The 13,130-nt window shown below is 44.0% G+C and overlaps 1 protein-coding gene across 2 annotated transcripts in view; it reads right to left on the reverse strand.

Moving 5' to 3' along the window:
- Window positions 1-1,763: 1,763 nt before the first annotated feature.
- The window catches only part of raraa (retinoic acid receptor, alpha a), a 155,313-nt gene continuing 143,946 nt past the window's right edge, over window positions 1,764-13,130 (reverse strand). For both annotated transcript variants that reach the window (XM_078789062.1, XM_058062202.2), the window contains 6 exons: window positions 12,405-12,546; window positions 6,100-6,260; window positions 5,836-6,012; window positions 5,217-5,421; window positions 3,233-3,391; window positions 1,764-3,068 (listed from right to left, as the gene is read on the reverse strand). In XM_078789062.1, coding sequence (XP_078645188.1) covers window positions 2,872-3,068; window positions 3,233-3,391; window positions 5,217-5,421; window positions 5,836-6,012; window positions 6,100-6,260; window positions 12,405-12,546 — 1,041 coding nt within the window. In that variant the 3' untranslated portion in view covers window positions 1,764-2,871. The remainder of the gene's footprint in view (window positions 3,069-3,232; window positions 3,392-5,216; window positions 5,422-5,835; window positions 6,013-6,099; window positions 6,261-12,404; window positions 12,547-13,130) is intronic.

Here is a 13,130-nt window from a genome sequence, read left to right on the forward strand (position 1 = left end):
CTCTGATTGGTTGAAATGTCATAGCAACACGTAGTAGGCGGGTCCTGACAGATCACTCCCACTAGTACAACTTTTCTCTGCGGTCGCTCAATGTCTCTTTTGACGTAGATTTGTTTTCTTTTTAAAAGGGTATTTTGCAATTTAGACGTGTAATATTTGTTGTTATGATATCATCGTACGTATGACTTGTATATAGAAATAAACAATGCAATACAATTTACGGCACATCTGTGCACAAATGTCAACAAATACGGTGAAAAGTCATTTGGCATTTTGAGTTTCTATTTTTTTTTCATTTGATTGTTAATAACTTTTGTGGCGTTTCCCCGTGTGCTTTGAGAGACAAATAATAATAATAATAATAAAATAATTTGACAAATGGTCAATTTTTTATAGTTACTTAGTTGCTACGTTCTGCCCATAATCCTGCAAAGGCGTTTGGATTAATGGCCGCCACTTTTTATACATTTATATTTTATATTTTAACAACATTTATACCCTGTACATGTGCTTGTCATTGTCAGTCCCCTAAAGAAAATTTCATGATTCTGCAAAACAACCTAAAGTTACACATTGCACACATAAAACACACATTGAGATGTGTGAGAAATTTCAAGTCAGTTTAATAGCACTGCCATGTGTGTATTTGTTGTAAAAATACAAAACAGAGGCCAAAAAATACAGTATTTAAAAATAATTAGGATACCTCATATGAGAGAAAGTATTACTGTATTGCCAATTTAAATACTAATGGAAATGGTTGGAAGATGAGTTTGCTTTTTTAAAGTAATATACTGTATCTCACTTTTATCACTTTTAGTGCTGTTCTACTTCCTACATGGTTGTGGGATTACACACAGGAACACACAAACATCAGTTTATTATTAAATGTCTTTTATTTTTTGTAGATATTTTTTCTTCCTGTTTTCTTTCTTCTTTTTTTTTCCTCAAAGTCCCTTGATAATCTTGACAAAAATTGCAACATATTCCATACTTGTCAAACTGACGGGTGTGTCCAATCCAGATGAGCTGTGGAGAGACAGACGGGCAGACGGGTTGTGCGCTCTTTTCGGGCAAGTCCAACATCCTGCTGTGGCCGGGCCTTTCAGTTCTTGTGCACGGTCGGCAAGGGCAGAGGTCGTGAAGGAAAATGTCGGGGGCTCAGTAGCAGTGTATGTGTGTGTGTGTGTGTGTGTGTGTGTGTGTGTGATAGATAGACGGGAGTGCAGTCAAGAACATACAAATGGACAGGCCAAGTATACAAAATGATTCCTTCCTGAGACGTTGGCGTGTGTACAGTAATGATGGTCTGATGTGAGTGAAGGCGTTTTGGCGTAAAGTGATCACAGGGTGCAGGGTTAGTCATTCGAGAAGGTGGTGGTGGTGGGGGGGGGGGGGGGTTGAGGTGCATAATCAGTTCTTGCCACTCTACGTACTACTGACCCAATCACTTATGTGTGTTTTAATACAGTGTGTACAGTACACCATTCTTCACATTTCAACTTTCTTATGCTGCAAACCTGAGCCCAGCAAAGCTACAAGTGGCGTCCACATGTTTGGAGACAAAAAAAATCATTTGCTACATGGCCCAAAAATAAAAACACAAATAAAATCTGGAGTGCTACTGTAGTCGTGAACACACACACACACACACACACACACACACACACACACAAAGGGGCTGGACAGCCAGTAACGTGGGGGTTAATGTGTGTGTCTGCCCTATAATTAGTAGGACACAAACATGAAAGAAGTTCCTTCAGTAAAGTGTGCTCAAAATGTATTTCCTTGAATCACAAACCCATGAACAAAACACATAAAAGGTATTCTTTAAAAAAAAAAAAAATCACGTGAAGCCTAAAACTCTTCATAGTTTTTAAGAAATGAATACAGCTTATATACACAAACTCAAAGGCTACTTAAAATACACCTTATTAATGAATCTTCATTAAATTGATTTCTTGAAAGGACCTGTGACCATATCATACAACCAAGTTCATACAATCATTTTTTTCCATTTTGCTGGAAGCAATAAAATACAAAAAGAACCTGGAATAGTAGGAATAGATGCTCACTTGTTTTCTGTGCACATTATTATTATGTATGTATGTGTGTGTATATGTGTGTGTGTGTGTGGGGACTGGAAAAATGTCATCTTCTTTTGCTTGTTTTTGTTAATTAGCGTAATGTACACATGTGATCAAACTGAAACATTTTTCTCATGATGGGTAAAAACAGTGATGAGTACAACAATTCCTAATCTCAGAAAACATGTCCTTGTGACGGCGGCTTCCATTCTGTCCATCACAATAGTTCCTTAAGTTTTCTATATATTTATATATATCTTTGTGTACGAAATCTGTTTTTTTTTTTGAAGCTGGAAAAAGAGAAAAGACCCCAAGTCTTTGAGGAGGTGTAGGAGGGTCTTTTGACAAGTCCCAAGCTTGTAGTCTGCCTCGACAACAACGACGACAACAACAATAACAACAACAACAAAAAAGTGTCTGGTGTTTGTCAAATATGCATTGTCTTCGTCCCAGCCACTCTCACTTCCTGTCTGCTGCGCCACATTCACGTCAAGGTGGAGGAGCAGCGTTGGCGTGAAAAGAAGGAGGAGGAGTCATCAGCAGTGTTTACGGTGTGGTCTCTCGGCGGCGTCCCGGCGGCGTGCCCCGGCCACACCTCCCCTCAACGCGGTAACTGTGTGAGGAAAAGCAGACCGGGAGGAGGAAGGAGGCGGGCTTTGCCAGTCTCCATCCATCAGCAGTCAGCAGTCAAAGCCTCCTCCTTCGGTCCTCCTCTTTTAGTCCACTGAAGGAGGAAACTGACCGGCGTTGGTTTGAAGTAACACAAACACAAGGTGGGCCGTTACTACGGTGATTGTGTGGCTGGACTGCTTTGGGCGGAGCTTGGGGACAGACTGGGGCTGCAGCTGCCCGGAGGGGTGCCGCAGGGTCGGCCCCCCGAAGCCCCGCTCTCCAGGCCCTCTGAGTTCTCCAGCATCTCCTGTATGAGGGGGGGCATGGAGCCTGGGATCTCCATTTTCAGGGTGATGACACGCTCAGCCCCTGTGGAAGGAAGACACACGCATTAAACTCCGAGATCTGGAAGTGGGCTGGCTGTGGTACCCTTGAGCAAGGCATTGAACCACCAACACACACGACCCACCAAAAGTAAAATTTAATTTTAACAATACAAAATAAATATATTGAATAAGATCCTATATGCGTACCTTTCGCACTGATGCTTCTCAGGTCGGTGATCTTCATCAGCATCTTCGGGAACATATGCGGTTTGTGGGGCCTCCTCTTCCTCACGTAGATCTTCAGTGCCTCCAGAAGGGGCTCCTGCAAGACGTCCACCTTGTCCGCTTCTTCCAGATCTTGACGATCTGTTGGAGGGACACAAAACAGGTCACTTCTGTTACAGCAATGACCATAAAAGACCACTAGGTGGTGATCAATGCTTTGCAACAGCGCTGCCTAAACTTTTCACTCTCATACTCCCTTGGACATCTGACTCAAAGTCATAATCCTCAGAATCCTCATAATAATACTCATGGACACTTAAAAACATAAACCAATACATTATATAAGCTATAGAGGGGCTGCACGGTGTAGAGTGGTTAGCGCGTTGACCTCACAGCTAGGAGACAAGGGTTCAATTCCACCCTCTACGCCATCTCTGTGTGGAGTTTGCATGTTCTCCCCGTGCATGCATGGGTTTTCCACGGGTACTCCGGTTTCCTCCCACATTCCAAAAACATGCTAGGTTAATTAGCCACTCCAAATTGTCCATAGGTATGAATGTGAGTGTGAATGGTTGTTTGTCTATATGTGCCCTGTGATTGGCTGGCCACCAGTCCAGGGTGTACCCCGCCTCTGGCCCCAAGACAGCTGGGATAGGCTCCAGCACCCCCGCGACCCTTGTGAGGATAAGTCATAAAAAATTGAATGAATGAATATTACATTTTAGGGCTGCACGGTGGTTGAGTGGTTAGCACGCAGGCCTCACAGCTATGAGACCTGAGTTCAATTCCACTCCCGGCCATCTCTGTGTGCATGTTCTCCCCGTGCATGCGTGGGTTTCCTCCCACATTCCAAAAACATGCTAGGTTAATTGGCCACTCCAAATTGTCCATAGGTATGAATGTGAGTGGGAATGGCTGGGATAGGCTCCAGCACCCCAAATTGTCTATAGGTATGAATGTGAGTGGGAATGGTTGTTTGTCTATATGTGCCCTGTGATTGGCTGGCCACCAGTCCAGCCTCTCGGCCGAAGACAGCTGGGATAGGCTCCAGCACCCTCACCCCCGCGATCCTTGTGGGGATAAAATGAATTATTGAATGAACTACTGAGCTATTATTGATAGTATCCATCTGTTTTTTATGACCCTTATCCTCAGCTGGGATAGGCTCCAGCACCCCCACGACCCTCGTGAGGATAAAATGAATTATTTGAATGAACTACTGAACTAATATTGATAGTATCCATCTGTTTTTTATGACCCTTATCCTCAGCTGGGATAGGCTCCAGCACCCTCACCCCCGCGATCCTTGTGGGGATAAAATGAATTATTTGAATGAACTACTGAGCTATTATTGATAGTATCCATCTGTTTTTTATGACCCTTATCCTCAGCTGGGATAGGCTCCAGCACCCCCACGACCCTCGTGAGGATAAAATGAATTATTGAATGAACTACTGAGCTATTATTGATAGTATCCATTTGTTTTTTATGACCCTTATCCTCAGTTGGACAGCTGGGATAGGCTCCAGCACCCTCACCCCCGCGACCCTCGTGAGGATAAAATGAATTATTGAATGAACTACTGAGCTATTATTGATAGTATCCATTTGTTTTTTATGACCCTTATCCTCAGCTGGGATAGGCTCCAGCACCCCCGCGACCCTCGTGAGGATAAAATGAATTATTGAATGAACTACTGAGCTATTATTGATAGTATCCATTTGTTTTTTATGACCCTTATCCTCAGTTGGACAGCTGGGATAGGCTCCAGCACCCTCACCCCCGCGACCCTCGTGAGGATAAAATGAATTATTGAATGAACTACTGAGCTATTATTGATAGTATCCATTTGTTTTTTATGACCCTTATCCTCAGTTGGACAGCTGGGATAGGCTCCAGCACCCCCGAGACCCCGGTGAGGATAAGCGGTAAAAAAATGAATGAAGGAATAAACTATAGTGCAAACCTCCACACAGCAGACAGATGGCGCTGAGCAGCCCCGTCTCGGCATCGTCCATTTCCAAGGGGATGAGCTGGTTGGCGAAGGCGAAAACCAGGTCGGTGAGGGGTCCGAATCCGGCATTGTGCATCTGGGTTCGGTTTAGCGTGAGTCCATCTGAGAAAGTCATGGTGTCTTGCTCTGGCGTGTAGCGTGTGCAGATCCGCAGTATCTGCAGATACAAGAGATTGTTTATTATTATTATTATTATTATTTTTAATTATTTTTTAAGAATGTCAGTCGGACATTTTGGAGAGAAGATCTTTGACCAATGTTTTAGCAGTAGGACCTTAAAAACAGCAGAATGCACGTATCATATCATTTATGACTCGGACTATTTATGACTATAACAATCTATTTTTAAAAAATCTATACAGAACTACAGAACAGCTGTACAGAGACAGATGCCAATAAAGTTATGTAACCCCCCCCCCCGCCCTCGAGCAAGCTTTGAATGTGGCTGTCTCAAAGTAGGACAGCCTGACATTGAGCATCATGAATATTTGAGATGTGCGCCCGTGAGCCAGCTGTAGGCTTTCATCCCATGCAAGCTGTCTCTCTGAGGACCACGCTGGCTTGTTCTCACCAGAATGTCCAGACAGGCGGCTTTAAGCAGGGTAATCTGGTCGGCGATGGTGAGCGTCGTGAAGCCCGGAAGCTGCTTGGCAAACTCCACCGTCTTGATGATGCATTTGGTGGACAGCTCACTGAACTTGTCCCAGAGGTCCACGTCCAGCGACACGCGTCGCTCTGAGCTGTTATTCTGTCCGCATGAAGACATGAAGACGGCGGTTGAAGGTACGGTAAATATTCTGGTCAAAACATTGTCAGATTGTTGCAGATGACTGACCGTAGTGTATTTGCCCAGTTGGCAGAGGGAGGGGAACGTTTCCTGATGCGCCTTGCGGACCCTGTCGATCATTTGCTCCGTGTCAGGACTCAGCACGTAGCTCTCCGTACACTCCTGCTTCTTTTCATCCTTCTTTTTCTTGTTTCGGTCATTCCTCACCGCTACAGATGGGGGAAAAAAAATCAGAATGAATATTGTTGGACAAATGAGGAAAAAAATTCGGTAAAAAAATGAGCTGATCAGAATGTCTCAGATCGATCCCAATCCCAATCCCACCCGATCATGGACTTTTATTCCCAATCGCAAACTTTACAGTGGGAGACTAGCCGTGACATTGAGACCCCTGGTGTACAAATATGAAAAACCAAGGTTCTACTGTATGAGTCCATGTTCACTTCCTGTCCGTGTCGAGGCCGAGTACTGTACACACAACAGTGACGAGGGCGGATGCTATCAAAGAAGCAGTGAAGTTTCCCTCTACGGCAGGGGGCCACTGGAGCTAGGGTCTGGATGAGACTGGGCCGCATCAGGTTTTCCCAAAAAAACCCCCCAAAAAAACGCATTTATTAAAAAATTATTATTTTTTTAAAAACTTCGCTTTGGTTCCAATTTTCTACAAGACAAGCTCTGATAAAACATTCCACTGTTCTCAAATATCTTTTTTTTCTACACAAAATAAGATGAAAAATAAATAATAATAATAATAAATAAAGAAAATAAATCAATCAGTAATAAATAAATATAATAATAATAATAAAAACTTAAGAAAGCACATATAGTTGGTGGGTAGACAAATGATTTTTTTCAGATTAAAATGAACAAAGCATTATTAGAGCCCTGTAGACATGACAAAACACGACTATAGTCACATTTATACTCTTTTTATTTACAACATATTGCGCAACTGCAGGGTCTTGAGACACATGCTAACTCGCAAACTAGACAGCTAGCGACCTAAACGGTAGCCTTCAAGTTATTTCCTTTCAAATTAAATAGCCAAAAACTTACCACTTCCACACGGATAGGGAGGATAACTATTAACAGTTATTTAACCTTTAACATGAACATTAATCAAACGTAATAATTTTTTCTGTGTACATGATACCATACAGCATCCATATCAAACTTGTGTGGGCCGCACTAACATTAAACTTATATCAAGGCGGGGGCCTCAAACTAGTGTCCTGCGGGCCACATTTGGCCCGCGGGCCGCGTGTTTGAGACCCTTGCTCTACAGCAAACTGGCAGGCAGGAGATAGCGTACCCGCACCCCAAATGACAAAACACGAGCCAGGGTGTTTAGCATCGGAATCCCATTATAGCCTTCATCCATTTCCCCCCTAAGCTTTCCAGAACGAGGTGTGGTTTAGCTGCGGCTGGATGGTGCATGAGTGGGTGTGTGGGTGGGTGGGTGGGTGGTTCGGGAGAGATGGGCTGCCGCTTGATAAATAGCATCGGGGGGGATGGAGCTGCCTATAAGGCTGACAAATGACCACAGCTTTCATTAGGGGGTCCTGGCTAATCTAATAACATAATATGACAAATACCCTGCCTGTAATGGTTTTAAAAGGGTGCGCTTGGCAGCGCCGAAGCCTTCCAGCTTCTCTCACTGTTAAACAACACATTCCGTCTTAATGCGCCACTGAGAACGCCGTTATATCCCCTCCCAAAAAAGTGCTTTAAATCATTCCCCGTATCTTCATCTCCTCTTGCCTCGAGGCACCTGAATTTTCCCATCTGCAGCTGACCTTAGATCAGATTTCCCGGTTTTAATCCTAACCTTGACCATTAAGGCCTGGAACATTCAAGCTGATGGGAGATCAGTGATGGTGACAGAGGGGCTTGGCCCGGGGGGGGGGCCAGAGAAGGAAACGCTTCTCTGTGGCGTCGGTCATTCATCAGCTCGCGGCCAGGCTTTGCCGCCCGAGGGAACGTGAAGGGCGGAGGCAGTTTGGACCAGGAAGTCTGATGTTATTGCTGAGCTCCAGGATTAGCGCTGCTAGAGCCGTCAATGTGACAAATCAAACGACATTTTACACTGTATGCAAATTGAACATTAAAAAAAAAAATCCTTCGCTCCTCCCTAGCTGGTTCATAAAAGGACAGTTATATAAAAGTGAAAGTAAAGTGGCGATCATATATGGGTCAAAGCTTGTTCTATGCGGCAACAATGTCCAATTAATTCCCCAAATAAAAGTGGGGCACCCCTAGCATACGGACATTAGCGGCACTGACAAATTGGCAGCACGATCATAAGCAGCACAACACAATTTAATGAAGTCATTACTGGTGACCTGTCACGCTGAATTGCCACATGCAATAATAATAATAATGTGTGTGTGTGTGTGTGTGTGTGTGTGACTGTCAAATACGACATTCAGTTTTTTTGCAGCTGCACCCATCATTCAATCATTTGTTCTCATCGTGGATTCCTGCCTCAGCCTGCAGTTAATAGACAATTCCTGTTACTGCCTCTCGGTGTGTGCGCGACGTCTAACAGTAAGAAGGGGGGGTGGGGGGGGTAATTCGAGTGAAGAAAATTAAAGCAGTGGCAGCTCATCCATCACACAGATTAAATTCAATGAAAAGATAAAAATGTCAATGTTCCTGCAGCTGGCAGCGAACAGCCTCTGACGACAAAGATGAAACTTTGCTGCTTTTTAGTCTCTTTGATGCCCTCTTCAGTTTTTTTTTTAATTATTATATTTATTTGGGCAATTACACGAAACACCACAGTGCATTTCTTACATCAATCAAAATACAACTCTCCATTATTTACATCTGTATTCAGCTATCTGATCACAAGCTGAAAAGGAGTAGGCTGAAGCAAAAGCTTATAAATGCCTACCCGTTTTTTGCAAGATATAATCATGTTCATGTTAATCTGTTTTTTAATGTCTAACTTTTTTATATCTGACTGCTGTGCCCCGCCCTGCTTTTACTCATGTTTTAACTGTGTATTAACCAATGAATGTTGTATTTTGGTGTGTATTCTATTATGTTTACTTGCTTTATTCAACTTCATTCTTCTGTATTAAGTGTCTTAAGAGGATTTTGAAAAGTATAAAATAAAAATAAAAAATTTATTATTATGTTCATGCCACTGTCTTGTTTTCCCCTGTTATTATTATCATTGTAATATTATTATTATTATCATTATTGTTATAATCTTTATCATTATAATCATCATTAATATTACAATTTTCATCATATAATTAACAATTTTTACAGACTTCATTGCTTCTTGTAGAGTGCTGTATCATTCCATCTGTTATTTTCTGAAATACGCATTATTTGTGTTTTTCAATATGCTTTTTCAGCACAGAGCTACATTATTTACTATAACAACGGTCCGGAATCCGGAACGGAATGGTCTGGAATCTTTCATTTTACAGTGAAAAAGCCATACAGATATTCATTCATTCATTCATTTTCTACCGCTTATCCTCACGAGGGTTGCGGGGCGAGAGGCGGGGTATACCCGGGACTGGTGGCCAGCCAATCACAGGGCACATATAGACAAACAACCATTCACACTCACATTCATACCTATGGACAATTTGGAGTGGCTAATTAACCTAGCATGTTTTTGGAATGTGGGAGGAAACCGGAGTACCCGGAGAAAACCCACACATGCACGGGGAGAACATGCAAACTCCACACAGACATGGCCGAGGATGGAATTGAACCCTGGTCTCCTAGCTGTGAGGTCTGCGCGCTAACCACTAGACGCCATACAGATATAATAACAAATCTCCAACATGTCATTGATGGAGAAGTGACACTAGAATAAATGCATGGTCCCCATGAGATGAGCTTTCACCCCCCCCTCCTCCCCACCTCCCCCCCGTCCGTCCTCCTTGGCACGGCCACCTGGCTGCAGGCCGGGCGCTGTCGTCTGGAGCTGTCTGCCCGCGGACACAAGGTCACCTGGCTCCAAGCAGGAGGTCCACCTTCTGTGTGCTGGGCTGTTTGAAGGTATCTCTTTATGCACGGCAAAGTTGGGCTTTGTCACCTTCTATTTGCGTGTTGCTGCATGTACTCGGCGTGCGTGACGGGCACAAAGAGAGACTCCCCGCTGAGCCCAGATGGCCTGCCTCTTCTTCCTCACCATCGCGGATTTGCTTGCCAAAGTCACCGCTGAGGACACGGACCTCAGCAATCTGCACGAAACGACCACAAACGGGAGGCTAAAAACCAAAGTGTGGACCGAGGACGTAGTCACACCAGGCCCATCGGAATGAGCTTGATTCCACTTCACACCTCAAGTTGGACTTGTCCGAGTGCCCTGATCCGTGCTCAAGTTTGGCATACTGCCCCATCTTCGGCACGATTGGATGAGGTGGACCGGGGGACTGCACGACTGCATGCGAACGCAACACGGCCCGGGTACAGAACGACTGAAATGTGGTCCCTACTCGTTGGTTCTTAATGATAACCGACACATTTCATAATAAATAAAATCCGATATATGAAGACTTAAAATGATCAAATGAATATCACGTTGGGTGCGTTACAACTACAACTTTGAATTAATGCAATTACTCTTCTACTCCTTGCACTAAATTAATCCAAAATTAATCCTTTAAATAATCCATAAAAACTGAGAAACTGCAGTATAGAAGTGATGTAACAAACAAATGGGGATCACTTTACATTATGATCGGTTTTGGTGTGTTCACACCCTACAACGGGGGTGGGAAAACTACGGCTCGGGGGCCACATGCGGCCCACCAAGTGTTTGAATCCGGCCCGCCAGTTGCTTTATCCAAGTATTTCAACTTTTAACATACAACATACATTTTCTACCGCTTATCCTCACGAGGGTCACGGCGGGTGCTGGAGCCTATCCCAGCTGTCTTGGGGCGAAAAGCGGGGCACACCCTGGACTGATGGCCAGCCAATCACAGGGCACATATAGACAAACAACCATTCACACTCACATTCATACCTATGGACAATTTGGAGTGGCTAATTAACCTAGCATGTTTTTGGAATGTGGGAGGAAACCGGAGTACCGGGAGAAAACCCACGCATGCACGGGGAGAACATGCAAACACGCAAAGATGGCCGAGGGTGGGATCGAACTTGGGTTTCCTAGCTGTGAGGCCTGCACGCTAACCACTCATCCATTACTAATACTACAAAATACATTGATATTTCTTTCTAAAGAAATTAAATCTAGTTTGTTTACGTATGCAAATTATGTTTACCCCAAATATTGTTTTTGTTGTTGCTAATAAAGGGCTCAAGCCAAAAATCAGTATACATCCATCCATTTCCTAGCATGTTTTTGGAATGTGGGAGGAAACCGGAGTACCCGTAGAAAACCCATGCATGCACGGGGAGAACATGCAAACTCCACAAACTGGGATTGAACTCAGGTCTCCAAGCTGTGAGGTCTGCTCGCTAACCACTCGACCGCCATGCAGCCTCAAGGAAAATTATAAGCATAAAACAGTATGTGTGTGTGTGTTAAATATATATTCTGGCCCCTTGGACAATTTTATTAACTCAATGCTGCCCACGAGTTAAAACATTTGCCCTCCAAAGTATCCCAATTGGCAGTTTCATCTTGTTCATTACACTTTCCCACCACTAGATGGCTCTCCAATTCCACTCTAAGCAATGTGTGTCTGCTGAGCCCTCTAACCATGATTAATGGGCCCATTCAAAGGTAAGTAGCTCAGAGGATAACTTCTTTTACTGGAAGCCACAGCACAGTGGCATCGGCAGCACCCCCCCCCCTGCACCCCATCGGGGGCACGAAGATGAGGTGAATAAAAGATGCTCCGTCTACATCAGAAGATGATAATGTGAGCGTGTTTATCAGGACTAATGTGTCACATGCACACATTGAGGTCATGTGTAAAATGTCATTAGGCCGTCTGCTGATCACACCTTGCCAATTACTTTATCAAGTCTAGCTGTGTGTGTGTGTGTGTGTGTGTGTGTGCTTTCACATAGCTCCAGGGGGTGCACACCCCGGCTCTTCCACATACGGCAAGTGAGAACATATTCATCACGGGCCTGTCAAGCCTGGCGTCACCCTGACTGTTACTGCCAGACTGCATCACGTTCACGCTGCCTATGCTCCTCCAGACATCCCAACAGTAGCATTACGGGACATTATAATATATTATATTATATTATAATATATGCTACGTAATTAAGCTCAAGCGCCGCGTGTCAATAGCGAGGACCAGCTTAAGACTTTGACTATTGGGAAAAAAACATGCAGGATTTAACAGCTGCGATGAGCTCCGTGCCAGATGTGTAGCAGGGCATTGTGGGTATATACTCACACTCCTTGGACATTCCGACTTCCAGGCACTTCTGAAGCCGACAGTACTGGCAGCGATTGCGGGTGACTTTGTTGATGATGCAGTTCTTCTCGCGGTGACAAGTGTACACCATGTTCTTCTGAATGCTTCGCCGGAAGAAGCCCTGGATGGACAGAACGGAGAATTTAGACATGAGCCACGTTTCCTCTTTCCCAATGGAATATTTCCGAATGGCTTTTCCGAAAACAATGGTATACATGAAAAGGAATATTCCAATCTCTTAGTAATCAACCGGAATAGTCAATGGGGCATGCCCAGTAAAACGTAAACATCAACATCACATGATACCAATCACTTGTCGGAATAACTCCGTACTGCCAGTTTTTCATTCGTCCAGTCTTGAAATTTAATTTGGATCAAAAACAAACTTTCCGCAGCAATCCAGCGCCGATTTCTCACCTCCATTTTTAAAACCGAAGAACGCACCCGGGATACATTTAAACAGGAAAAGATCAAATTCAATCTTGCTGATATTTTATAATTAAAATCGAGACATGTTTTTCACAGGTGGCACAGTGGTCGAGTGGTTAGCGTGCAGACCAGGGTTCAATTCCGGCCATCTCTGTGTGGAGATTGCATGTTCTCCCCGTGCATGCGTGGGTTTTCTCCGGGTACTCCGGTTTCCTCCCACATTCCAAAAACATGCTAGGTTAATTAGCCACTCCAAATTGTCCATAGGTATGAATG

The sequence above is a fragment of the Doryrhamphus excisus genome, linkage group LG2, assembly GCF_037039965.1.
Source record: "Doryrhamphus excisus strain RoL-2023G ecotype Guam linkage group LG2, RoL_Dexc_Guam_v1.1, whole genome shotgun sequence".
Classification (NCBI taxonomy): Eukaryota; Metazoa; Chordata; class Actinopteri; order Syngnathiformes; family Syngnathidae; genus Doryrhamphus; species Doryrhamphus excisus.